Below are 24,639 nucleotides of genomic sequence, written 5' to 3'. Positions count from 1 at the left end.
GCATGGTCATGTCTTTTTTAGGGGCTTTTTACACGCTGCGGTAAAAAGGGCCCTGGCGCACGGCAAAAACATACCACGGCTTGGCAAAAAGACCCCTCAGTTTGGAAGTGGGGGCTGAAGTCCCTGATGCCAGAGGTTACACTTTCTCAATTCTAGTGACGAAGGAGGACTAATTTCACTACCTTGGAGGCTTTCTTGATTGAGTTGACCTGTCAGATTTTAGACTATTATTATTATTATTATTATTATTATTTGTATAGTGCTACCAGACGCACGCAGCGCTGAACACCTGACATAGAGAGACACAGTCCCTGCTCAATAGAGCTTACAATCTAAAATAATACAGACAGACAAGACAGTTAAGGGCGAGGGAAGTACTGGGTGAGAAGGAGCAAGGGGGGAGGCAAATGAGTAGTGGCTAGGAGTCAAAAGCAGCAGTGAAAAGGTGGGTTTTCAGCATAGATTTGAAAACAAGTAGAGATGGAGCTAGACGTATAGGCTCGGGAAGTTTATTCAAGGCATAAGGTGCCACGAGAAAAGGTACAGAGAAGGGCAACGAAAATGATAAAGGGGATGGGACGAGTTTCCTATGAGGAAAGGCTAAAGCGGCTAGGGCTCTTCAGCTTGGAGAAAAGGCGGCTGAGGGGGAGATATGATAGAAGTCTATGAAATAATGAGTGGAGTTGAACGGGTAGATGTGAAGCGTCTGTTTACGCTTTCCAAAAATACTAGGACTGGGGGGCATGTGATGAAGCTACAATGTAGTAAATTTAAAATGAATCGGAGAAAATGTTTCTTCACTCAATGTGTAATTAAACTCTGGAATTCGTTGCCAGAGAATGTGGTAAAGGCAGTTAGCTTAGCAGGGTTTAAAAAAGGTCTGGATGGCTTCCTAAAGGAAAAGTCCATAGACCATTATTAAATTGACTTGGGGAAAATCCACTGCTTATTTCTGGGATAAGCAGCATAAAATGTAGTGAGCTTTTTTGGGATCTTGCCAGGTATTTGTGACCTGGATTGGCCACTGTTGGAAACAGGATGCTGGGCTTGATGGACCTTTGGTCTGTCCCAGTGTGGCAATACTTATGACTGAGACTAGCTCCAACACGCTGTCTTGACCACTTTTTTCTTGTGGACCACCCTGCCTGGCAGAATCTTAAAACTGGTCTCACAGCACATTGCAGAGGACAACAAAAAAAAAAGACGGGGTGGACCTTCCAGTTTGCCCACTTCCATCTACGCTGCTAAGGATATACCCCATTGGCCAACTGTAGAAGTTGTGAAATTTTACCCCTAATCCAAGTTGGTTTTCATTGTTTTCTTCACTGTTTGTTGTCCCGGGTAGATGAGCATATAAGATTAATAGATGTTTCCTCTTTCTCTGCAGATCTTTTCTGTGTTTTGGACACAATGGGTCAGGATATTGTTCATTATGGAGTCTCCATGGGAACTTTAGACCAAGTGTTCCTGAAGTTAGAGGGAGAGGCTGAAACTGATCAAGAAGGTAATAATGAAAAAAACCCAAGAATGTCAAATTTCACTGAGGTGCCCTTTACTAAAGGGTTGGCATGCAGCAACAGGCTTGTCATGCGCCAGTCAGGAAGTACCGCCGGGCTACCGCAGGATCCAGGCGGTAGTTCCTACCCCCAGCGCATTCCATTTCTGGCACTACAAAAATACTTTCTATTTTTGTAGCACCGGTGCTTACCCGGCGGTAATCAGGCAGGGTCAGTGGGTGGCGGTAAGGGGTCGTCCCCTCCCCCCGAAATGGCCGCAAGGCAAGTGATTCACTTACCGCATGGCCATTTCTTTTCCAGCAAAAAAGACAGCATTTTACCCGCTGCGGTAAAAGGAGGCCTCAGCGTATGACAAAAACACACATCTTAGCACAGGCCTCCTTTTTAGCGCAACTTAGTAAAAGGACCCTGTAATGAAGAATCAAAGTTTCTCTCTGGTTTGTTTCAGGGCTTGGATTGCAGCCAGGCAGAGAGTCTCAGCGGGCACAAAGAGCCTGAGTAACACATCTGCTCCCGTTCTGAAAACCTCCGCCTCTCTGCTCTTAGCTTCCAGCTTTTATACTGACCAATAAACATGATCTCATTCAATTGAATAAGGCTTATGTGTAGCTAAGGAGAGTGACAGTTTCTTAACGCATCCCCCAGGAACTGGCCAGGTTTCCAGAGATTCATGTGAAACATCATCCCTAGCCCTGAGCATGTTGTCATTCCATCTCGGCCCTGTCTCAAGTGGCATCTTGCCTTGGGTCGCCCCTGAACTCATCCCCTATGGTATTCTAAGCATCTGAAGTAAGACCTGCTGCTAGACGCCACAACGGCCATTTTGAAGTAGGAAAGGCAATGGGCAGAAGTGAGTTGGAGACACGCCCATAGCCCACCTGTGCTCCGCCCACATACAAGCCTCCCTCACAGTTATATGCTATGGGGCGCTTTTACAAAGCTGCGGCAAAAAGTGGCCTGTGGCAGTGCGAGCACATCTTTTGGGCGCGCGCTGGCCCACTTTTTACCGCGTCCTGGAAAAGGAGCCTTTTATTAAGGGGCCAGAAAATAGATGTGCGGCAAAATAAAAACCAGAGCGCGTCCATTTTCGGCCTGAGACCTTACCGTCACCCATTGACTTAGTGGTAAGGACTCACCAGTGCATTTTTGTCTAGCAAAAAAGGTGCTGGTACTCAAATGCTAGGTCGCCTTTCAGGGGTGGGTTGATCACTGACGGGCCCACCCCACAATGGCCAGGCCCCCTACAACCTGTCACAGAATATATGACAATGCAGAATCGGTGTGTAGAGCCTGAGCTCGTTCATTAAAACTTGGGGTCCATGGGTCAATTTTAGCAGACAGTGGAAAAGGTGCCAGTACTCAGTACCCCCAAGTACCCCCTCAAAAAAAGCCCTGCTTTTATCACATGTAGCAGTGATTTTGATTTCTACAGGCATTTCTTTTTCATTTAGGGGGCTTATCAACATGAGCTATTGTTAAGACATGTTATTTTACTGTTAACTTGTAATTAGCTTGATTGTTCTATACTTGGCTCACTTTTGATAATGTGATGTCATAATGCCTCATTCCACCAATGGCTAACAGCCAACCTCATCAGTGATGTCACAAAGGCCTGATCACCCACACGTGGGTCCCTTTATCCAGTGCGTTTGTTCTAGCAAATGAGGTGTCAGTACTCAAATGCTAGGCCACCCTTCAGGGGTGGAGTGATCACTGAGGGACCCACCCCACAATAGCCAGGCCCCCTGCAACCAGTTACAGAATCTACGACAAGGCAGAATTGGTGTGTAGAGCCTGAGCGCTTTCATTACAACTTGAGGACCATGGGCCAATTTTAGCAGACCATGGAAAAGGTGCCGGTACTCAGTACCCCCCGAGTACCCCCTCAAAAAAAGCCCTGCTTTTATCACATGTAGCAGTGATTTTGATTTCTACTGGCATTTCTTTTTCATTTAGGGGGCTTATCAACATGAGCTATTGTTAAAGACATGTTATTTTACTGTTAACTTGTAATTAGCTTGATTGTTCTATACTTGGCTCACTTTTGATAATGTGATGTCATAATGCCTCATTCCACCAATGGCTAACAGCCAACCTCATCAGTGATGTCACAAAGGCCTGATCACCCACACGTGGGTCCCTTTATCCAGTGCATTTGTTCTAGCAAATGAGGTGCCGGTACTCAAATGCTAGGCCACCCTTCAGGGGTGGGGTGATCACTGAGGGACCCACCCCACAATAGCCAGGCCCCCTGCAACCAGTCACAGAATCTATGACAAGGCAGAATTGGTGTGTAGAGCCTGAGCTCTTTCATTAAAACATGGGGTCCATGGGTCAATTTTAGCAGACAACGGAAAAGGTGCCAGTACCCCCAAGTACCCCCTCAAAAAAAAAGCCCTGGGACTCACGTGCTATCCATGCTAGTATAGCTTAGTAAATACGGGGGGGGGGGGGGGGGGGGGCGTTATTTTTACTGATTGTTTTCCAGTTTTTTTTTTTCAAACAGAATGCACATGCATAGTTGTAACATTTGTCTCATTTCAGTTTTGGAACTAGGGATTCAGTACATTTGCTTTTAGACTCAAATTTCAGTAACATTTGAAGTTTAATATTTGGGGCAGTTATTTCACTGTGCCCATTGTTGTATTTGAATGATTGATGTCTCATTTGTGATGTTGTTGTGTATGGATGTTGTGTACCACCATTGTGATAAGGAAGGTGTTTAGCAAGTAGGGCTGTACCAAATATTTGTATTCAATTTGGTTCGACCCCAAATAGTGCCCTGAATACATTATTTGCATTCGGTCAAATAGTGATTTACTACTACTACTATAAATCATTTCTATAGCGCTACCAGTCGTACGCAGCGCTTCACAGTTGAACATGAAGAAAAGACAGTCCCTGCCCAAAAGAGCTTACAATCTAAATCAGGACAGACAGACAGGACAAATAAGGGATAAGGGTAGGACAGACAGATAGGACACATAGGAATGATTCTAAATGGAATGTTGCTACTATTGGAGATTCTGTTGCTACTGTTTGAGATTCTACATGGAATCTTAATGTTGCTATTCCACTAGCAACATTCCATGTAGAAGCCTGCCCTTGCAGATCAGCAACGCGGCCGCGCAGGCTTCTGTTTCTGTGAGTCTGACGTCCTGCACGTACGTGCAGGACGTCAGACTCACAGAAACAGAAGCCTGCGCGGCCGCATTGCTGATCTGCAAGGGCAGGCTTCTACTACTACTATAAATCATTTCTATAGCGCTACCAGTCGTACGCAGCGCTTCACAGTTGAACATGAAGAAAAGACAGTCCCTGCCCAAAAGAGCTTACAATCTAAATAAGGACAGACAGACAGACAGGACAAATAAGGGATAAGGGCAGGACAGACAGATAGGACACACAGGGAAAAGGGACTATTGAAGAGAGGAAGACAAGATAAAGGTTACGAGCAGGTGACAAGTTAGGAGTCAAAAGCAGCATCAAACAGGTAGGTCTTTAGCCCGGATTTGAAGGCGGCCAGGGATGGAGCTTGACGTAATGGCTCAGGAAGCCTATTCCAGGCATAAGGTGCGGCGAGATAAAAGGAATGGAGTCTGGAGTTAGCGATGGAGGAGAAGGGTGCAATTAGGAGAGATTTGCCTAGTGAACGGAGTTCCTGGGAAGGAGTGTAGGGAGAGATGAGGGTAAAGAGGTAGTGAGGGGCAGCAGAGTGAATGCACTTATTAGCATTTGTATAGCGCTACCAGAGGCACGCAGCGTTGAACACCTGATACAAAGAGACAGTCCCTGCTCAAAACTACTACTACTACTACTACAAATCATTTCTACAGCGCTACCAGATGTACGCAGCGCTTCACAATTGAACATGAAGAAAAGACAGTCCCTGCTCAAAAGAGCTTACAATCTAAATCAGGACAGACAGACAGGACAAATAAGGGATAAGGGTAGGACAGACAGATAGGACACATAGGAATGATTCTAAATGGAATGTTGCTACTATTGGAGATTCTGTTGCTACTGTTTGAGATTCTACATGGAATCTTAATGTTGCTATTCCACTAGCAACATTCCATGTAGAAGCCTGCCCTTGCAGATCAGCAATGCGGCCGCGCAGGCTTCTGTTTCTGTGAGTCTGACACGTGCAGGACGTCAGACTCACAGAAACAGAAGCCTGCGCGGCCGCGTTGCTGATCTGCAAGGGCAGGCTTCTACTACTACTATAAATCATTTCTATAGCGCTACCAGTCGTACGCAGCGCTTCACAGTTGAACATGAAGAAAAGACAGTCCCTGCCCAAAAGAGCTTACAATCTAAATAAGGACAGACAGACAGGACAAATAAGGGATAAGGGCAGGACAGACAGATAGGACACACAGGGAAAAGGGACTATTGAAGAGAGGAAGACAAGATAAAGGTTACGAGCAGGTGACGTTAGGAGTCAAAAGCAGCATCAAACAGGTAGGTCTTTAGCCCGGATTTGAAGGCGGCCAGGGATGGAGCTTGACGTAATGGCTCAGGAAGCATATTCCAGGCATAAGGTGCGGCGAGATAAAAGGAATGGAGTCTGGAGTTAGCGATGGAGAAGAAGGGTGCAATTAGGAGAGATTTGCCTAGTGAACGGAGTTCCTGGGAAGGAGTGTAGGGAGAGATCAGGGTAAAGAGGTAGTGAGGGGCAGCAGAGTGAATGCACTTATTAGCATTTGTATAGCGCTACCAGAGGCACGCAGCGTTGAACACCTGATACAAAGAGACAGTCCCTGCTCAAAACTACTACTACTACTACAAATCATTTCTACAGCGCTACCAGATGTACGCAGCGCTTCACAATTGAACATGAAGAAAAGACAGTACCTGCTCAAAAGAGCTTACAATCTAAATCAGGACAGACAGACAGGACAAATAAGGGATAAGGGTAGGACAGACAGATAGGACACATAGGAATGATTCTAAATGGAATGTTGCTACTATTGGAGATTCTGTTGCTACTGTTTGAGATTCTACATGGAATCTTAATGTTGCTATTCCACTAGCAACATTCCATGTAGAAGCCTGCCCTTGCAGATCAGCAATGCGGCCGCGCAGGCTTCTGTTTCTGTGAGTCTGACGTCCTGCACGTACGTGCAGGACGTCAGACTCACAGAAACAGAAGCCTGCGCGGCCGCGTTGCTGATCTGCAAGGGCAGGCTTCTACTACTACTATAAATCATTTCTATAGCGCTACCAGTCGTACGCAGCGCTTCACAGTTGAACATGAAGAAAAGACAGTCCCTGCCCAAAAGAGCTTACAATCTAAATAAGGACAGACAGACAGGACAAATAAGGGATAAGGGCAGGACAGACAGATAGGACACACAGGGAAAAGGGACTATTGAAGAGAGGAAGACAAGATAAAGGTTACGAGCAGGTGACAAGTTAGGAGTCAAAAGCAGCATCAAACAGGTAGGTCTTTAGCCCGGATTTGAAGGCGGCCAGGGATGGAGCTTGACGTAATGGCTCAGGAAGCCTATTCCAGGCATAAGGTGCGGCGAGATAAAAGGAATGGAGTCTGGAGTTAGCGATGGAGGAGAAGGGTGCAATTAGGAGAGATTTGCCTAGTGAACGGAGTTCCTGGGAAGGAGTGTAGGGAGAGATGAGGGTAAAGAGGTAGTGAGGGGCAGCAGAGTGAATGCACTTATTAGCATTTGTATAGCGCTACCAGAGGCACGCAGCGTTGAACACCTGATACAAAGAGACAGTCCCTGCTCAAAACTACTACTACTACTACTACAAATCATTTCTACAGCGCTACCAGATGTACGCAGCGCTTCACAATTGAACATGAAGAAAAGACAGTCCCTGCTCAAAAGAGCTTACAATCTAAATCAGGACAGACAGACAGGACAAATAAGGGATAAGGGTAGGACAGACAGATAGGACACATAGGAATGATTCTAAATGGAATGTTGCTACTATTGGAGATTCTGTTGCTACTGTTTGAGATTCTACATGGAATCTTAATGTTGCTATTCCACTAGCAACATTCCATGTAGAAGCCTGCCCTTGCAGATCAGCAATGCGGCCGCGCAGGCTTCTGTTTCTGTGAGTCTGACGTCCTGCACGTACGTGCAGGACGTCAGACTCACAGAAACAGAAGCCTGCGCGGCCGCATTGCTGATCTGCAAGGGCAGGCTTCTACTACTACTATAAATCATTTCTATAGCGCTACCAGTCGTACACAGCGCTTCACAGTTGAACATGAAGAAAAGACAGTCCCTGCTCAAAAGAGCTTACAATCTAAATCAGGACAGACAGACAGGACCAATAAGGATAACGGTAGGACAGACAGAAGGACACATAGGGAAGGGACTATTGAAGAGAGGAAGACAAGATAAAAATTACGAGCAAGTGACAAGTTAGGAGTCAAAAGCAGCATCAAACAGGTAGGCCTTTAGCCCGGATTTGAAAGCGGCCAGGGATGGAGCTTGGCGTAATGGCTCAGGAAGTCTATTCCAGGCATAAGGTGCGGCGAGATAAAAGGAACGGAGTCTGGAATTAGCGATGGAGGAGAAGGGTGCAATTAGGAGAGATTTGCCTAGTGAACAGAGTTCCTGGGAAGGAGTGTAGGGGGAGATGAGGGTGGAGAGGTAGTGAGGGGCAGCAGAGTGAATGCACTTAGAGGAGCTTGAACTGTATACGGAAACGGATAGGGAGCCAGTGAAGTGACTTCAGAAGAGGGCTGATATGGGCATAGCGACTTTGGCGAAATATTAATCGTGCAGCAGAATTTTGAACAGATTGAAGAGGAGGGAGATGGCTGAGTGGAAGACCTGTGAGAAGCAAGTTGCAGAAGTCGAAGCGAGAGGTGATGAGAGTGTGGATGAGGGTTCTGGTAGCGTGCTCAGAAAGGAGAGAGCGAATTTTGGCGATATTATAGAGGAAGAAACGACAGGTTTTAGCAATCTGTTGAATATCTGCAGAGAACAGTGGCGTAGCCACGGGTGGGCCTGGACGGGCCCAGGCCCAGCCACTTTTGCTGCAGGCCCACCCAGCCTCTTCTGCCCGCTCTCCCCGTCCACGTGGTCTGCTCACTTTTACTGCCCTGAAGCGCCTTTCTTCCTCCAGCACCGGCGATTCCCATAGCCAGCCTTCTGCCAGCGCGCGTCATCGTGGCCTCTTCTCAGGCACATCCCACCTACTCTGCAACTTTCTGCGTCCCACGTTTGCGGAAAACAGGAAGTTGCAGAGTAGGCGGGATGCGCCTGAGAAGAGGCTCTGATGACGCGCGCTGGCAGAAGGCTGGCTATGGGAATCGCCGGTGCTGGAGGGAGAACGGTGCTTCAGGTCAGTAAAAATGACCAGAATTGACCATGTGCAGGGGGCTGTCGTGGGGGGAGGGGGGTGGAGAGGAAATGCGGCGGCAGCAGGCAGATGGAGAGAAAATGCGGCGGCGGGCGGGGGGGTGGGGGTGGTAGCGGGTGGAGAGGAAATGCGAGGCCTGTGCCCACCTCCAGGCCCATCTAAAAATGAAACTCTGGCTACGCTACTGGCAGAGAAGGAGAGGGAGGAGTCGAAGATGACCCCAAGGTTATGAGCAGATGAGACAGGATTTCAATTCGAAGATGAATAATCTGGGGCTTTACTGGGCTAAATCCTACTGAAGTGAATGCTTAGGGACCTTTTTACAGAGCGGCGGTAAGCCCAACACGGGCTTACCGCTCGCTCTTCCAGGACTACCGCCGGCCCAACGCGGCCGCCGGCAGTGGTCCCACCCTGAGCGCACATCATTTCCGGTGGAAAAAGAAAACCCACGGAAATGGCTTGCACGGTGATAACCCGGTAGTAATCTGGCATCGCCTCGTGCTGCCCGGTTACCGCCGGATTAGCGTGGAAGCCCTTATCGCCACCTCAGTAGGTGGCGGTAAGGGCTCCCTGCTGTAAGGCCATGCGATAAGAGTTCTCTTACCACGTGGCCATGTGTGCGGGAAGCTTTTTTTTTACTCGCTGCGGTAAAAAGGCCCCTGGCGCGCGGGGAAAAGGTCCCTGCTTCTTTTATTATTTACTAGCTGTTCAGCCCGTAAAAACGGGCTAGTATAGGAGGGGGGGTTGAAAGGCCCCCCACCCCGCCGCCGAGTTCGCCGCTGCCGCTCCCTCTCCGAGTTCGTCCCCCCCCCCCCCCCCCCCGGAGCCGTCGCCACCCACCTTCCACCCGGTCGGGCCCTCGCTCCGCTATTGAAACAGCGAGAGCACGCAGCACGCAGCTCTACTGCTGAGCTGCCGTGGACGTCCTTCTTCTCTGCCTGTGTCCCGCCCTCGTGTGACGTAACGTCGTTGAGGGCGGGACACAGGCAGAGAAGAAGAAGGAAGGCCGACGGCAGCTCAGCAGAGCTGTGTGCTGCGTGCCCTCGCTGTTTCAATAGCGGAGCGAGGGCCCGACCGGGTGGAAGGTGGGTGGTGGCGGCAACTCCGGGTGGGGGGAGCGTTAGCGACAGCGGTGTCCCTCGCAAATGCGCAGTAGAGACCCTCTCTGTTCCGCCCTCGTCATCACGTATTGATTACGTTAAAGTTCAGTGTCCATTATTCGTTTTCGGTATTCATAGTCGGCCAAATAATGTTTTTCGTTATTCATATTCAGCCGAATAATAAATATGCTATTCGGTACATCTGTATTAGCAAGAGATAAACATTTTAACTACTTATATAATAAAAGGCACTGGAGAGGTATTTAAGGTTTCTTAAGCAGTTTAAGGCTTGTTTTTTTTGGTCAGGTCGCTTCCCAAATGATGAGAAGAAGATTGGAATTTTGATGCAACGGGGTGTTTGTATTGTGTATTTGGTTTCAGGATGTTTGTGCAGTTGCTTGGAATTATGTGTATAACTGCCCAGTGCCAATGTACTACTTCTACTACTTATCATTTCTAAAGCGGTACTAATAGAGGGGTAGAAATAAATTGAAGATATATATCCTATATAATAAAAGGCACCTCCAACATTCTGAAGCTGACTGCATGGCTGAGGCATTCCTGCTCTCTGTATCCATCTCCTGAATTGGCATCACGTACTTCCGGGTTCGTCACAAGCAGAAGTGACCAACCACACGAGGTTTCTCGGCTTCGGAATGTTGGAGTTGCATTCTATTAAATAGGATTGGTCAGTTCCTTTCCTATATAATAAAAGGCACCTCCAACATTCTGAAGCTGACTGCATGGCTGAGGCATTCCTGCTCTCTGTATCCATCTCCTGAATTGACATCACGTACTTCCGGGTTCGTCACAAGCAGAAGTGACCAACCACACGAGGTTTCTCAGCTTCAGAATGTTGGAGGTGCATTCTATTAAATAGGATTGGTCAGTTCCTTTCCTATATAATAAAAGGCACCTCCAACATTCTGAAGCTGACTGCATGGCTGAGGCATTCCTGCTCTCTGTATCCATCTCCTGAATTGACATCACGTACTTCCGGGTTCGTCACAAGCAGAAGTGACCAACCACACGAGGTTTCTCGGCTTCAGAATGTTGGAGGTGCATTCTATTAAATAGGATTGGTCAGTTCCTTTCCTATATAATAAAAGGCACCTCCAACATTCTGAAGCTGACTGCATGGCTGAGGCATTCCTGCTCTCTGTATCCATCTCCTGAATTGGCATCACGTACTTCCGGGTTCGTCACAAGCAGAAGTGACCAACCACACGAGGTTTCTCGGCTTCAGAGTGTTGGAGGTGCATTCTATTAAATAGGATTGGTCAGTTCCTTTCCTATATAATAAAAGGCACCTCCAACATTCTGAAGCTGACTGCATGGCTGAGGCATTCCTGCTCTCTGTATCCATCTCCTGAATTGACATCACGTACTTCCGGGTTCGTCACAAGCAGAAGTGACCAACCACACGAGGTTTCTCGGCTTCGGAATGTTGGAGGTGCATTCTATTAAATAGGATTGGTCAGTTCCTTGAAGCACAGCCAGAGCTCAGCGTCCTGCACAGTAACGCTCAGACACCAGAGAGAGATGGGGGGCCTGACACCAGAGAGAGGGAGTCCTGACAACAGAGAGGGGGGGGAGGTATCTTTGTCACACACACACACTCTCTCTCACAGTCAATGTCTTTCTCTCTCTCACTCTCACACACTCTATGTCTCACACTGTATCACATTCACTCTCTATGTGTCACACAGTCACTCACACACTCTCTTGGTCTCATACACTCAGTCTCACAGAGAGTCTGTGTCTCACACACACACACTCTCTCTCGCGCACACACTGTATCTGTGTGAAGCACACTCTTTCTCTCTCACACTGTGTCTCACATATGCACTTGTACACACTCTCATTCTCACACACATACTCTCTCTCTCACAGACACACTCGCACCCAGACTCACTCTCTCTCACACACACACACTCACACTCGCACATTCACTCTCTCTCTCTCACACACAGTCACTCTCACATACACTCTCTCAAACATACACACTCCGAGGAAAACCTTGCTAGCGCCCGTTTCATTTGTGTCAGAAACGGGCCTTTTTTACTAGTATATAAATAAATGAAATGAAAATTAGGATGCTTTTGTCACTCGATAGGGTAGTACAATATTTCACCTGTAAGATTAGAAAAATAGTTTCTGCTTTATTAAGACGCTGGCTTCCATCTACTCCAGTCTAACAAATTCAGCTCCCCTTGAAAATATTCCGACAGACTATGGTGTCTTCAGCCCAGAGCAAGCAGATGAGGAAAAAGATGAGAACTTTCCCAATGAAATCAAAGAAAGCCTCCTTTCGCTCTCCGAAACGGGAAAAGCCACCCTCAGTGGCACAGCTCTCTGGAAACGGCAAGTTTGTGCCATCGCACGGGTCCGCTTCTTAAAACTGAAACATGAAAGGAAAACCTTCACGTCCATGTGAGTCATGTCTGAATTCTGTAAATGGGAGAAAGACTTAATTGTCAGAGCGCTGGTATGAACTGGATTGGGGGATTCATGGGAAACATCCAAGATTCTACCAGAACAGTGGAGGATCTAGATCACCCATTCCCAACCCAGTCCTCAGGGCACACTTAGTCCCATTGGCATTTCAGGATATCCACAATGAATATTCATGAGTTAGATTTGCATGCAGTTTGTCACAGTTGTGGCCGTGCCCCGTGTTTATATTCACCTCTCTTCCCAGTAACCAGGCATTATGGCTGCTGTGGACTGCTTTTTTCCTGTTTCTCAATCGCATTCTAGAGATCATTCGTCCTACCCTGATGTTCCTGTAGCTAAGCCTCGCTCTGGTGTTCCTGCAGCCAAGCCTCATTCTTAGTTGTGACATCATCAGTAAAGTCCTTTATAAAGCACCTTGGAACTTTCATGCTTTGCTTTTGCAACAGAGGTCTTCAGTGTGTGTTTGTTGCACTTCCAGCCTGCTCCTGCTTTGTCTCTGGTCTGTAATCTTGCTTTCTGCTATTGCCAAACCTTGTTCTGCTTTCTGCTAAAGTTAATTTCCATTCCTGACTCCTGTTATAGCCATAGGTCTTTTCCTTACTACAGTTAAACCCTGTTCTTGCTTCCTGCCAAGCCAATTCTGTTCCTGACTCCTGTTCCTGCCAAGCCAAGTCTGTTCCTGACTCTTGTTCCTGCTAAGCAAAGTGTGTTCCTGACTCCTGTTCCTGCTACAGCCCTGTTCCTGACTCCTTTTCCCGCTTGTCCAGTCCTGCCTCTCCTCAGCTTCCTGCTTGTCCAGTCCTGCCTGTCTTCAGCTTCAGTTCCAGTCCTGCTTATTCCAGGCCTGCCTGTCTTCAGCTTCACTTCCAGCCTTGCTTGTTCCAGTTCTGCCTGTCTTCAGCTATAGTTCCAGTCCTGCCTGTTTTCAGCTTCCATCCTTGTTTGGGTGGTTCGCCTGCTGCTGCCGTTTGCCAGCAGCGGCCCAAGGGCTCACTATCCCTGAATCCATGACATAGTTGAGGCAGTGTATGCAAATCTACCTCATGCATATTCATTGTGGCTATCCTGAAAACCCAGTGGGACAAGGTGTGCCCAGAGGACTGGGTTGGGAATGGCTGCTCTAGACTGTGTGTTGTAGGGACTTTGGAGACAGTTCTTTAGCACAAGCACTAACATTTAGGTGTCCGTTATCCCCCAGATTCTATAAATGGCATGCAAATTTACACACGCAAAATTGTGCGCTATGCGCTCACAACTAAATTGGCTAATGAGCCAATGAGTACCCATAATTGGGTGCTAGCAATCAATTATTGGCATTAATTGGCAACAATTTGGGTTTGTGTGCGCATCTTCCTAAGCGCCATTTTATTAAAAATCCGTACGCAGATCTTTTAGCTTGCAACTCAAAAGGGGGGGGGTGGCCATTTGAGAGGCATTTTATTTATTTATTTATTGCATTTGTATCCCACATTTTCCCACCTCTTTGCAGGCTCAATGTGGCTTACAATACATCATGGATAGTGGAAATAAGAAAAGAATAGACATTTGGTATTACAGAAGGATTTTGGGTTGCATGGTAATGGAATACATGATAGTAATATAACAGAAGGCATTATTAAACATTCTGGATATATTTTGGGAGTTTCACATGTTGCATGGGCAAGTCAATCAAGAACAATCAACGAGCAAGCTTCCTTCCGCAGATTACTGAAGACCCATCTTTTCGAAAAGATTTACGGAAAGAACCAAAACACATAAAGTCTACACTTGCTGTTCACTAATGCATCATACATTCACCTCTGAACTCTCATTCCCGTATTATCACATCATTCATACCTTTACTCACAGAAAGATATATACCATATGTCTTAATGCTTTTTTATCGCTCTCTAAGCTCCCATTGTTTCCTTCCAAAGTTTCAATGTTTGTGCTCCATTGTTACAATTGTTCGCATAACTCTGCACAATGTAATCCATAACCAATCTGTAACAAATTGTATTTCCAACATTCAACTCATATTGTAAGCCACACTGAACCCGCAAAAAGGTGGGAAAATGTGGGATACAAATGCAATAAATAAATAAAAAAAAGGGCATTTACGAAAGATGCGCGCAGTATTACTTGAATACTGGGGACCCGTGCCTAGCTTTCGTGCCAGGATTTACACCAGGTTTCAGTGTAAATCCTTGCGCCCAAAGTTTGGCACGGAAATCAGCTCTAAGCACTGTTCTATAAATGTTGCACAAGTCAGAGCACCGTTTATAAAATTGTGATATATGCTGATTTTTTCGCCCCCCCCCCCCCAAACTTGTGCACCAGATGCTGGATGTAGGTCCTATGTGTGTAAATGTTTAGATTAATGGCATTTATGAGAATATGGGGCTCATTTACCCCTCGGATATTCAAAAACTTTTAACTGGCCAGAAATGGCACCAGGCTGGTTAAGTAGCACTTAGCCGGGCTCTCCGGCGGTATTGAGCAGGAGATAGCCGGCTGTCTCCCGCTGAATATTGCCGGTGCGTAAGTGTTGCCATACTGGAACAGACCGAAGGTCCACCAAGCCCAGCATTCTGTTTCCAACAGTGGCCAATCGAAGTCACAAGTACCTGGCAAGATCCCAAAACAGTGCAATACATTTTATGCTGCTTATCCCAGAACTAAGCAGTGGATTTTCCCCAAGTCCATTTTAATAATGGCTTATGGACTTTTCTTTTAGGAAGCTATCCAAACCTTTTTTTTAAACCCCGCTAAGCTAACTGCTTTTACCACATTCTCTGGCAACGAATTCCAGAGTTTAATTACACATTGAGTGAGGAAATATTTTCTCCAGTTCGTTTTAAATTTACTACTTTGTAACTTCATTGCATGCCCCCTAGTCCTAGTGTTATTGAAAAGAGTAAACAAGCGATTCACATCTACCTGTCCCACTCCACTTGTTATGTTATAGACCTCTATCATATCTCCCCTCAGCCATATTTTCTCCAAGTTAGTGTCTAGTGGATAACCAGTTATATCATTCGATATAACCAGCCATCTGCCGATTTTCAGTGTGTTGCCACCTAAGTTTGGCTGCCAGATATGGCTGCATCAATACCTGGAATATCGTGGGCCGGTTCAAACTTAACCAGCTAGCGCTGGGTATCGGCTTGGCCAGTTAAGTTCAAACCAGCCAAAAATAAACCAGACCCTCAATGCCGGTCACTGGAAATGACCTGGTTTGAATATCTAGGCTCAACACTGACCGCGGGAGGCAGTGTGGTTTACCTCCCACAGTCTGAATTTTGGCCCCTTAGCCTTACAAAGTTCCATAGGTTACAGTGTAACTTTGTAAGTCTAAGTGCTTTGAAAAATATGCACATACACTCATAAATGCCAACATTCCGTCTAAACACTATTCTGTAAATACCTACTTCACCTACATAGTGCGTATTTTAAAGGAAGTGAATACTTGGGTGAAGCACTTACACCGACTGTATGTCTGGCATAAGCGCTCAAATCTAAATTAAGCACGTATATATCAGTTATGCCTGTTGATCCTGCCTATTGCAGCTGCTTCAAAATGGCTGCTGAAGTACCGTGAGACTGCCTCTAGCAGGGGCGTAGCCAGACTTCGACGAGAGGGGGCACATTTTAGCCCCCCCCCCCCCCCCGGTGGCGCCGACCCCTCCCTGTGGTGCCGACCCCCTGCCTGATGCCAACTTTCACCCCCCCCCCCCCCCCCGCCGCTGGATGTCAGATGCACGCACAGAAACTTGATCAGATCATTCAGCAAGCAACGCCGCGTGGCCAAAAAGAGGACTTTGGCTGGCGGGGGTTGGGGTCCCCCGCCAGCAAAGGTATGTGACGGCGGCGGGGAAGGGTTGGCGGCGGGAAAGGGGGAGGGTAGAGAGGGTCGCGGCAGGGGGGTCCAGGGCCAAATCTACGGGGGCCCATGCCCCCGTGGCCCCATGATAGCTACGCCCCTGGCCTCTAGAAGTCACAACAGCCATTTTGATGTAGGAAGTGCAGTAGGCAGAAGTGAGTGGGTAGTGCTCCTGCCCTTCCTTTACTAGACCACTAGGGATCGTAGGCCTGGGGGAGGGGGTAACTACAGGAGGAATCCTTGTTGGGAGGAGCTATGGTGTTGGTGAGGAGGGAGGAGGAATTAATATTCTTGCAGGGAATGGAGGTAAAGAGGGGGGTTATGAGATGGAGGGCCAATACTGTTCATGGGGGGAGGAAGGGGGAATCTGAGTTTGGGTGGGCTGATATTCTTGAAGGAGGAGGTATCGGAGTTGGGAAGGGGGGGTTGGACCTGGCCAAATACCCTTATGAGGGTCCTGGCCCATATAAGTACCGGCGTTCAGGCCCAAATATTCAATGCTGGTACCCGCATATGGCCTGGGCACTGAATATTCGGGTCTTAGCCAGCAGCGGTAAGCATTTAAAAAAGCGCTCACCATTGCCGACTGAATACTGACTGGTACATTTTCAATTCTTTCTCTTATGCAGTTTAGGTATCATGTCTTACTTTCCAAATCATACGAATAGCCATACTGGGTCAGACCAGTGGTCCATCTAGCCCAGTATCCTGTTTCCAACAGTGGCCAATCCAGCTCACAAGTACCTTGCAGAAATCCAGATAGGCGCAACATTCCATGCAGAATCCCAGAGTGTAGCAAGATTCCATGGTACCAATCCTAGGGCAAGAGTGGCTTCCCCATGACTATCTCAACATTTGGCGGTTCAAAGATCCTTCGGTGGAATCTTTGGCACTCAGGTCTTAGACTTTAAGGAGAAACAACAGCTGTCTCTTTACAGTGACCTGCAGACTCTTGTGCTGGTTCTAAGGGTTCACTGACTCTAAGCTGAGAGAAGCATGGGGATTCTTCTTTAAGAGACAATGCAACAAAATAAAGCAGGTTCTAAAGGTTCACTGTCTCTAAGCTGAGAGAAGCATGGGGATTCTACTTTAAGAGACAATGCAACAAAATAAAGCAGGTTCTAAAGGTTCACTGTCTCTAAGCTGAGAGAAGCATGGGGATTCTTCTTTAAGAGACAATGCAACAAAATAAAGCAATTGAGTCCAGATGCTGTCTGCATGCACTCATACACAATCTGTTCTACCACCCAGAGCTGTACTGCTGTTCATCTTTATAATTCCAATGGCCCTCATTGGTTCCATTTCAAGTGCCATGCATCTTATAATGAACTGGGAACTTACACCTTCACTGTATTTCCTTCGCCCTGGTGAAAATCCCTACAGGCATTACACAAGCTTGCTGGTCCACAATGATACAGGTAAGAGAAACTACTTGCCAACAAGGCTTTAATTAGAATCTGTTTTCTAGCAGTAGCCAATGAGCGTAAAGAGAAGTGCAGGAACAATTGTCTACAGCCAATGTTGACTGTACACCTAATTAGCATATTTATTAGGGATGTGCACAAGGCAAAGATTTTCAGTTTTGGTTTTTTTCTCTCCAATTATCAGATGGGGGTTTTTTTCAGTTTGTTTTACACATTCATTTTAATAAAACTTGTACGAAATCATCGCCTAAGCGTAGGAAGACATTCCTCGGGATATGGATGCCATATATTCAAATTCTTAGCCCAAGGGGACGAAGTTTGCTTATCAACGCATGTTAAGGATGGTATGGATGGGAAAAAGTACATGTTTATGGATGAGGAGTAGGGAGAGGGAGGAGTCGGGCTTGTACTCTTAGCCTAGTCCCTGGATACAGTGCCAAGTTTTGTAGAATGTGGGCAACCTAGGCATACTGAGTTATTGGGTTTAGAAGTAGTGGGGGGGGGGGCAGGTAGGGGGAGGGAAGGGACATATACACGTTATATGGTTTCAGCATGTTATCTTATTGCTTGTATGTTGGGTAAATAGAGCATGTCGAGTTGTTTACCATTGATGTTGTCAATAAATATATTTAAATTAAAAAAAAAACTTGTAAAAACAGGCATTAGAATTGTTTAACGTGTTAATGTACTGAACGCATGGTAATCCCGAGGTTAATGCGCATTAAACATATTAAATAGATTTAGCTTACACTAACGGGGGAATTCTATCTATGTCGGCGTGCTACTCCTGGTGCAGAAAACATTGTAATGGATGCAAGGCGCCAAAATGGAGCAGAAATGGCAAATCCACATGAAAACACACTTATGCATCCATTTACGGAATAGCGCCTAAGTGTTTCTCTGCAGACATAATAATGGGAGGGATATAGGTAGATCAGGGTGGTTCCCTTCAGGCAACAACAGATTTTTTTTACCTTGGTGTTTTCCCTGGGAGAACTGGCCCCACCCGTTTCCCACTTTGGGATTGCAGGGTATACTGCTTTGTGAGCCAGGGGAATTGGAATTGATCTAAATCCTGGCTCGTCCCTAAGGATTGACTCCTTTCCCTCCAGGATAGCACTACAGGTATGGAGCACCTCCCTTCCTGAGGCCATGCCAGGTTTTCTCCCTTCCAGGGGTTCTTTGCCTATCCCGGGGAAGGACAGCACTAAGCATTACTGGGAAGGGTTTAGAACCTTGGGAAAACACCCTCTCGGCAATTATGATTCCCTTCTCCTACTGCAACCATTCAAGGGATGCAGACTCTGCTACCAAGGTAAATTCTTCTCCTCTCAAATAGTATTCACAGTGGCAATCGGGTATGAAAATGACAACAGGGAGACCAGGAGGGCACCCTATAAATCACAATGTTCATGCTGAACGATTCCAGCTCATGGACGTCCATCGCACATGTATTTTAGAACAGGTGTGACCCTTTCAAACTTTGAATATCATTTGTGCTGCTTTATTTAATATCGTCTGAAGATTCTTTAGAACAGTCTCGTTACATCCCAGATCATTTATGAAGTTACAATAATCAATGGCCAGTACCTTTGTTTGAACAATTAAACGGAATGTATTAGGAGTACATCTGTAAATCTGTACATCTAAGTTTATCGATTTGCATGTAAGATTTCGTTTATTAGCTGTTATGCTTTATTGTAAAGAGAATACAAAAATGTGTGATACAAAATGATCTGACCTTTTTGTTTCGGTTTTCTTCCACGTCAGGCACAAACATTGGCAACTTTATTCAATCTCTAAAGAGTCAGGGTATAAAGGCCGATGTTACCAGTGGGAACAACTTTGCAAATGACCATTTGTACAACGGGGCTTTGAAAATCTCTCTGGAAAAAAAGGTAACTTTTTATCACTGATTTTGGTCTCCTGGTATTGGAAAGATTCTTCTACAGTATAGTACATTAGGGAGGCAATTCTTTAGACTGGTGCCTACAGTTAGACGTCACCTATGTGATGTGGTAATGGCGGTTAGCATATCTGGGTTTAAAAATGATTTGGACGAGGAAAAGTCCATAGTCTGTTATTGAGATGGGATTGGCAGCAGAAAGTTGCTATTCTTTGAGATTCTGAATGGAATCTTGCTACTCTGAGATTCTACATGGAATGTTGCTACTCTTTGGGGTTCTATATGGAATGTTGTTACTCTTTGGAATTCTGATTGGAATCTTGCTACTCTGAGATTCTACTCTTTGGGGTTCTACATGGAATGTTGTTACTCTTTGAGATTCTGAATGGAATCTTGCTACTCTTTGAGATTCTACTCTTTGGGGTTCTACATGGAATGTTGTTACTCTTTGGGATTCTGAATGGAATCTTGCTACTCTGAGATTCTACATGGAATGTTGCTACTCTTTGGGGTTCTACATGGAATGTTGTTACTCTTTGGGATTCTGAATGGAATCTTGCTACTCTGAGATTCTACATGGAATCTTGCTACTCTTTGAGATTCTGCATGGAATTTTGCTACTCTTTGGGGTTCTACGTGGAATGTTGCTGCTATTTGGGTTTCTGCTAGGTACTTGTGACCTGGATTGGCCACTGCTGGAAGCAGGATACTGGGTTAGATGGACCATTGGTCTGACCTGACCCACTATGGCTATTCTTACGTCCTAATGTATGTGTGATCGCCAAGACAATTGGCAGTTTTTATTTATTTATTTATTGCATTTGTATCCCACATTTTCCCACCCATTTGCAGGCTCAATGTGGCTTACAGAGTTTTGTTATGACATAGATTTGCAAAGTTAGGCTTGTAAGTGCACTAAGCACCATTTCATAAAGATCTATGTAACTGGTTTGATGGATAATTGCTAGGGGACATGCCAGTGGGCGGAGCAGGGGTGGGGTACTAATTGATGCACATACCTTACAGAATTCTGCAAGTTATTTGTGCCTTTACCACACTAATATGCCAACAGTTATACTATCCAGCTTATAATCGAACGAGAAAAACGCCCAAGTTCCGACCTAAATCGGGAGATGGGCGTTTATCTCACAAAAACGATTAAAGCGGTATAATCGAAAGCCGATTTTGGACGTTTTCAACTGCACTCCGTCGCGGATGCGGACAAAGTTGATGGGGGTGTGTCAGAGGTGTGGCGAAGGCGGAACTGGGGCGTGGTTATCTGCCGAACAGAGATGGGCGCATTTCACAGATAATGGGACAAAAGTATGCGTTTTTAGCTAGAATTTAGGGCACTTTTCCTGGACCCTGTTTTTTCACGAATAAGGCCCCAAAAAGTGCCCTAAATGACCAGATGACCACTGGAGGGAATCGGGGATGACCTCCCCTGACTCCCCCAGTGGTCATAAACCCCCTCCCACCACAAAAAATGATGTTTCACAACTTTTTTTTTTGACCCTCAAATGTCATACCCACCTCCCTGGCAGCAGTATGCAGGTCCCTGGAGCAGTTGTTAGGGGGTGCAGTGGACTTCAGGCAGGTGGACCCAGGCCCATCCCCCCCCTACCTGTTACAATTGTGCTGCTTAATGCTTAGTCGTCCAACCCCCCCCCCCGAACCCACTGTACCCACATGTAGGTGCCCCCCTTCACTCCTTAGGACTATAGTAATGGTGTAGACTTGTGGGCAGTGGGTTTTGAGGGGGATTTGGGGGGCTCTACACACAAGGGAAGGGTGCTATGCACCTGGGAGCTCTTTGACCTTTTTTTTTGTTTTTGTAAAAGTGCCCCCTAGGGTGCCTGGTTGGTGTCCTGGCATGTTAGGGGGACCAGTGCACTACGACTCCTGGCCCCTCCCACGAACAAATGCCTTGGATTTATTCGTTTTTGAGCTGGGCGATTTCATTGTCCATTATCGCTGAAAAGCAAAAACGCCCAGCTCACAACTTGGCGAATAAAACATGGACGTCTAATTGTTTCGAAAATACGCTTGGGTCCGCCCCTTCACGGACCCGTTCTCGGAGATAAACGCCCATGGAGATAGGCGTTTCTGTTCGATTATGCCCCTCCATGTCTATGGCAGGCGTAAATGATGGCACAATACATTTTTGGTGTGTCAATGGTGGCTTGCTTGAGTATTCTATAAAGAAATCGTGGTGCCAAAGTCCTGTTATAGAATCGATTCTCCATATGCATGCAACTTTATAGAATTACCCCCTAGATTACCAAAAATGATATAATGATAGTGAAGAGACATCTTGCAACTGAATTCTTTAGGTTTCAAAAGCTTCATCCTAAACTACACGGTGTCCAGAAAGAAATGGGACCCCTTACATAGTTTCAGAATACTTTCAATTATTTTAACATTTAACATGACCTTTGAAAATATATTAGTTCAACCTTTATCACCAACGACTTGTACAGGGTGAAGAAAAGGATGCCGCCAATTTTGTAGAGAAGGCTAGGCGATATTTAATATTTAATATAAACAGTGTATTTACAATTTTTCTGCATAACTCAATGGGCTAGTGCAGGAAGCATTTCTTGATAAGCAATATACAAGCCAGAATGAATGATTAAAACAAAGCAATGTAAAGCAAAGAAATCAGCATGCTATAGACAGACAAAGAAATTAGAATGCTCAAGGTAAATCGAAATGCTTAATACCTCTTTTGTTTCACTCTGTTTTTATACCGTCCTTCTTTGGCATCTAACCAATTCTCTCATACAACATTCCTGTGCAAGTCTCTGAATACCACAAAGCTGTTAATCATGGGCAGAACATGCTACATCTGTTTTCCCTTATCGGCCCCCCTTTCTTGCCAGACTTTCTGGAGCCGTGCCTTTTTGGCTGATGTGGGCCTCATGTCTCAGGAGATTTAGTGTTGAAACAGCTTGCTCTGCTGTTCTTTGAAGCTTTCCACTTCTATTTTTCATAGTTTTGTTCAACAAATCCTCCCTTTTTGAGGACTGATTGTTTCAGGCCTCAAACATCTGTTTCAGCTCCAGTCTGTTGTTTCCTTACCTCCCTTCTAAATCTCCTCCCCCCTTGTTTGTGGCATTCAGTTTCTGCACGCTTTTTCAATATTTTTGGCTGACATATTAAAGTTCTATTTATTCTGAATTTCAGTTATCATTGTTATTTTAAAAACATCCTGGCACATCTTTGCAAACATGCTAATACACATGTTACACAGCATTAAACAGATTCAATTGTACTAGGGTACAAAATTTATATCTCTTGAGGTATATAATTTATAGGACAGTGAGCTTCATCAAAGGGAAGTACACTGTCATTCATTCTTACTTTTCATTAGCTGATGTGGCATTAACAATTACACAAATTAAAAGCATAACATTCATTGTGAATCAGTTGTTACAACATTCTGCGTGTAAGTGCACTTTATCGGGGGAATGTGTTCAGTTGTCATACTATTAATCAGACACCAACATGATGTCTGTGGGTACTTGTCCATAAGCAAGGCTTGCTTATAAATAGTCTCATTTGTCCAATGAAGGTTTTCATCATCTCTTACACAGGTATTATTGGGATAACAAACATGATTTTATCATTGTAGTCCCATATATCATAGTTGGCAAGGATAAGGATGATGTCAGTCAGTGGGCACATATGATACAATCAGTCAAATTCAACATCTTGGCCACTGTAACAAGTCTATTATCATATGTGTTCATTGTCCATTAACAAACAACAACAGTCCAATACCATCATGTTTAGGGACATGATGTTTGTTTATTCTTTGTCCATTTCAATGTTATTAATTCGTCGAATATCTGCTAAATGTATCCAAGAAGTATGACCTTCCAGACAGGCAGCGGTCTGAGTAAGGGCCGTGATAGCAAAAGGCCCTACATACACAGGATCCTTCCATGTTTTATGTGTAAAGTTCTTTCGTAGCACTAGGTCACCTACTTTAAAAGCACAAACATCATTAGTAGTCCCTGCTTGTGATGCTACATTTGTTCGGATCATATCACTTGTCAGGTTCAACATAGGTTGTAGCTTTTGCCAGTACTGAGTTGTGCTATCAGTACTTGCTGTCTGCATCGGGAAGAAATGACGTCCTGTCTGAATTTGGAATGGGGTCAATTTAGTACGCCCATTAGGTTGGGCCCTTATAACCATCAAAGCTAATGGTAACAAATCAAGCCAGGTATATGGTTTACCTGCTGTTTCCTTGTTTAAAGCCTTCAGTAATACTCTCAATTTAGTTTTTAAAATACCATTGTAGCGTTCCACCAAACCATTGGAGGTGGGGCGATACACTGATACTTTTCTGTGTGTTAAACCCATAATCGTTGCCATTTCTTTCAAAACACTGTTATTAAAATGTGTCCCGTTATCAGAAATTATTCTAGATGGACACCCATGTCTTGGCATAATATGAGTTACCAGGCATTGTACCACTTCATGTTCTGTCTCCCTTTTACATGGAAATGCTTCTACCCACCTTGAAAAAGCATCCACCCAAACTAACAAATACCTTTTTCCCTGCACTGGAACAATCATATCGGTAAAATCAATATACCATTCTTTTGCTGGGCCTTCTGGTATTGGAAGTGTCCCAGGTGATATTTTAGGACCTCGTTTAGGTATGTTAATATTGCATACCATGCAATTTTGCACAACCTGTTGAATCAAGTTATCAATTTTCAAGGTCCAAAACCTTTGTTCAAACTGTTGTCTCATTGTTTCCTTATTCCAATGCATGGTTGCATGCCAACCAGCCAATACCTTAATCGCCTGGCTCATTGGCATACAAGGTAATCCTTCTTCTGCATTAAACCATTCACTTCCCAATTTCATACATCCTCTCTTCAACCATTTTTCACTTTCCTGTCCCTCTGGCTGCCACATTTCAATCTTATCTACATTCGTAAGTGGCCCTTCCTGTGTCTGTCTAGTATTATACAAAATCTTTTCACTTTGCTTAACCACCTCCGTTGCTGCT

General features: G+C 45.4%; 1 protein-coding gene across 3 annotated transcripts in view; it reads left to right on the top strand.

Moving 5' to 3' along the window:
* LOC115458921 (ATP-binding cassette sub-family A member 9-like) overlaps positions 1-24,639 on the top strand; it is a 193,450-nt gene that overhangs the window by 76,914 nt on the left and 91,897 nt on the right. For all 3 annotated transcript variants that reach the window (XR_003940171.1, XM_030188774.1, XM_030188775.1), the window contains exons 18-21: positions 1,388-1,504; positions 12,193-12,394; positions 17,532-17,698; positions 19,475-19,602. Coding sequence is in view for 2 of the 3 variants with exons in the window: in XM_030188774.1 (XP_030044634.1) it covers positions 1,388-1,504; positions 12,193-12,394; positions 17,532-17,698; positions 19,475-19,602 (614 nt within the window). In the remaining variant the exon portion in view is untranslated. The remainder of the gene's footprint in view (positions 1-1,387; positions 1,505-12,192; positions 12,395-17,531; positions 17,699-19,474; positions 19,603-24,639) is intronic.

Source organism: Microcaecilia unicolor, unplaced genomic scaffold, assembly GCF_901765095.1.
Source record: "Microcaecilia unicolor unplaced genomic scaffold, aMicUni1.1, whole genome shotgun sequence".
Lineage (NCBI taxonomy): Eukaryota > Metazoa > Chordata > Amphibia > Gymnophiona > Siphonopidae > Microcaecilia > Microcaecilia unicolor.
The sequence above is the reverse complement of the archived record's forward strand: the minus strand, read 5'-3'. Positions and strand labels throughout refer to the sequence as shown.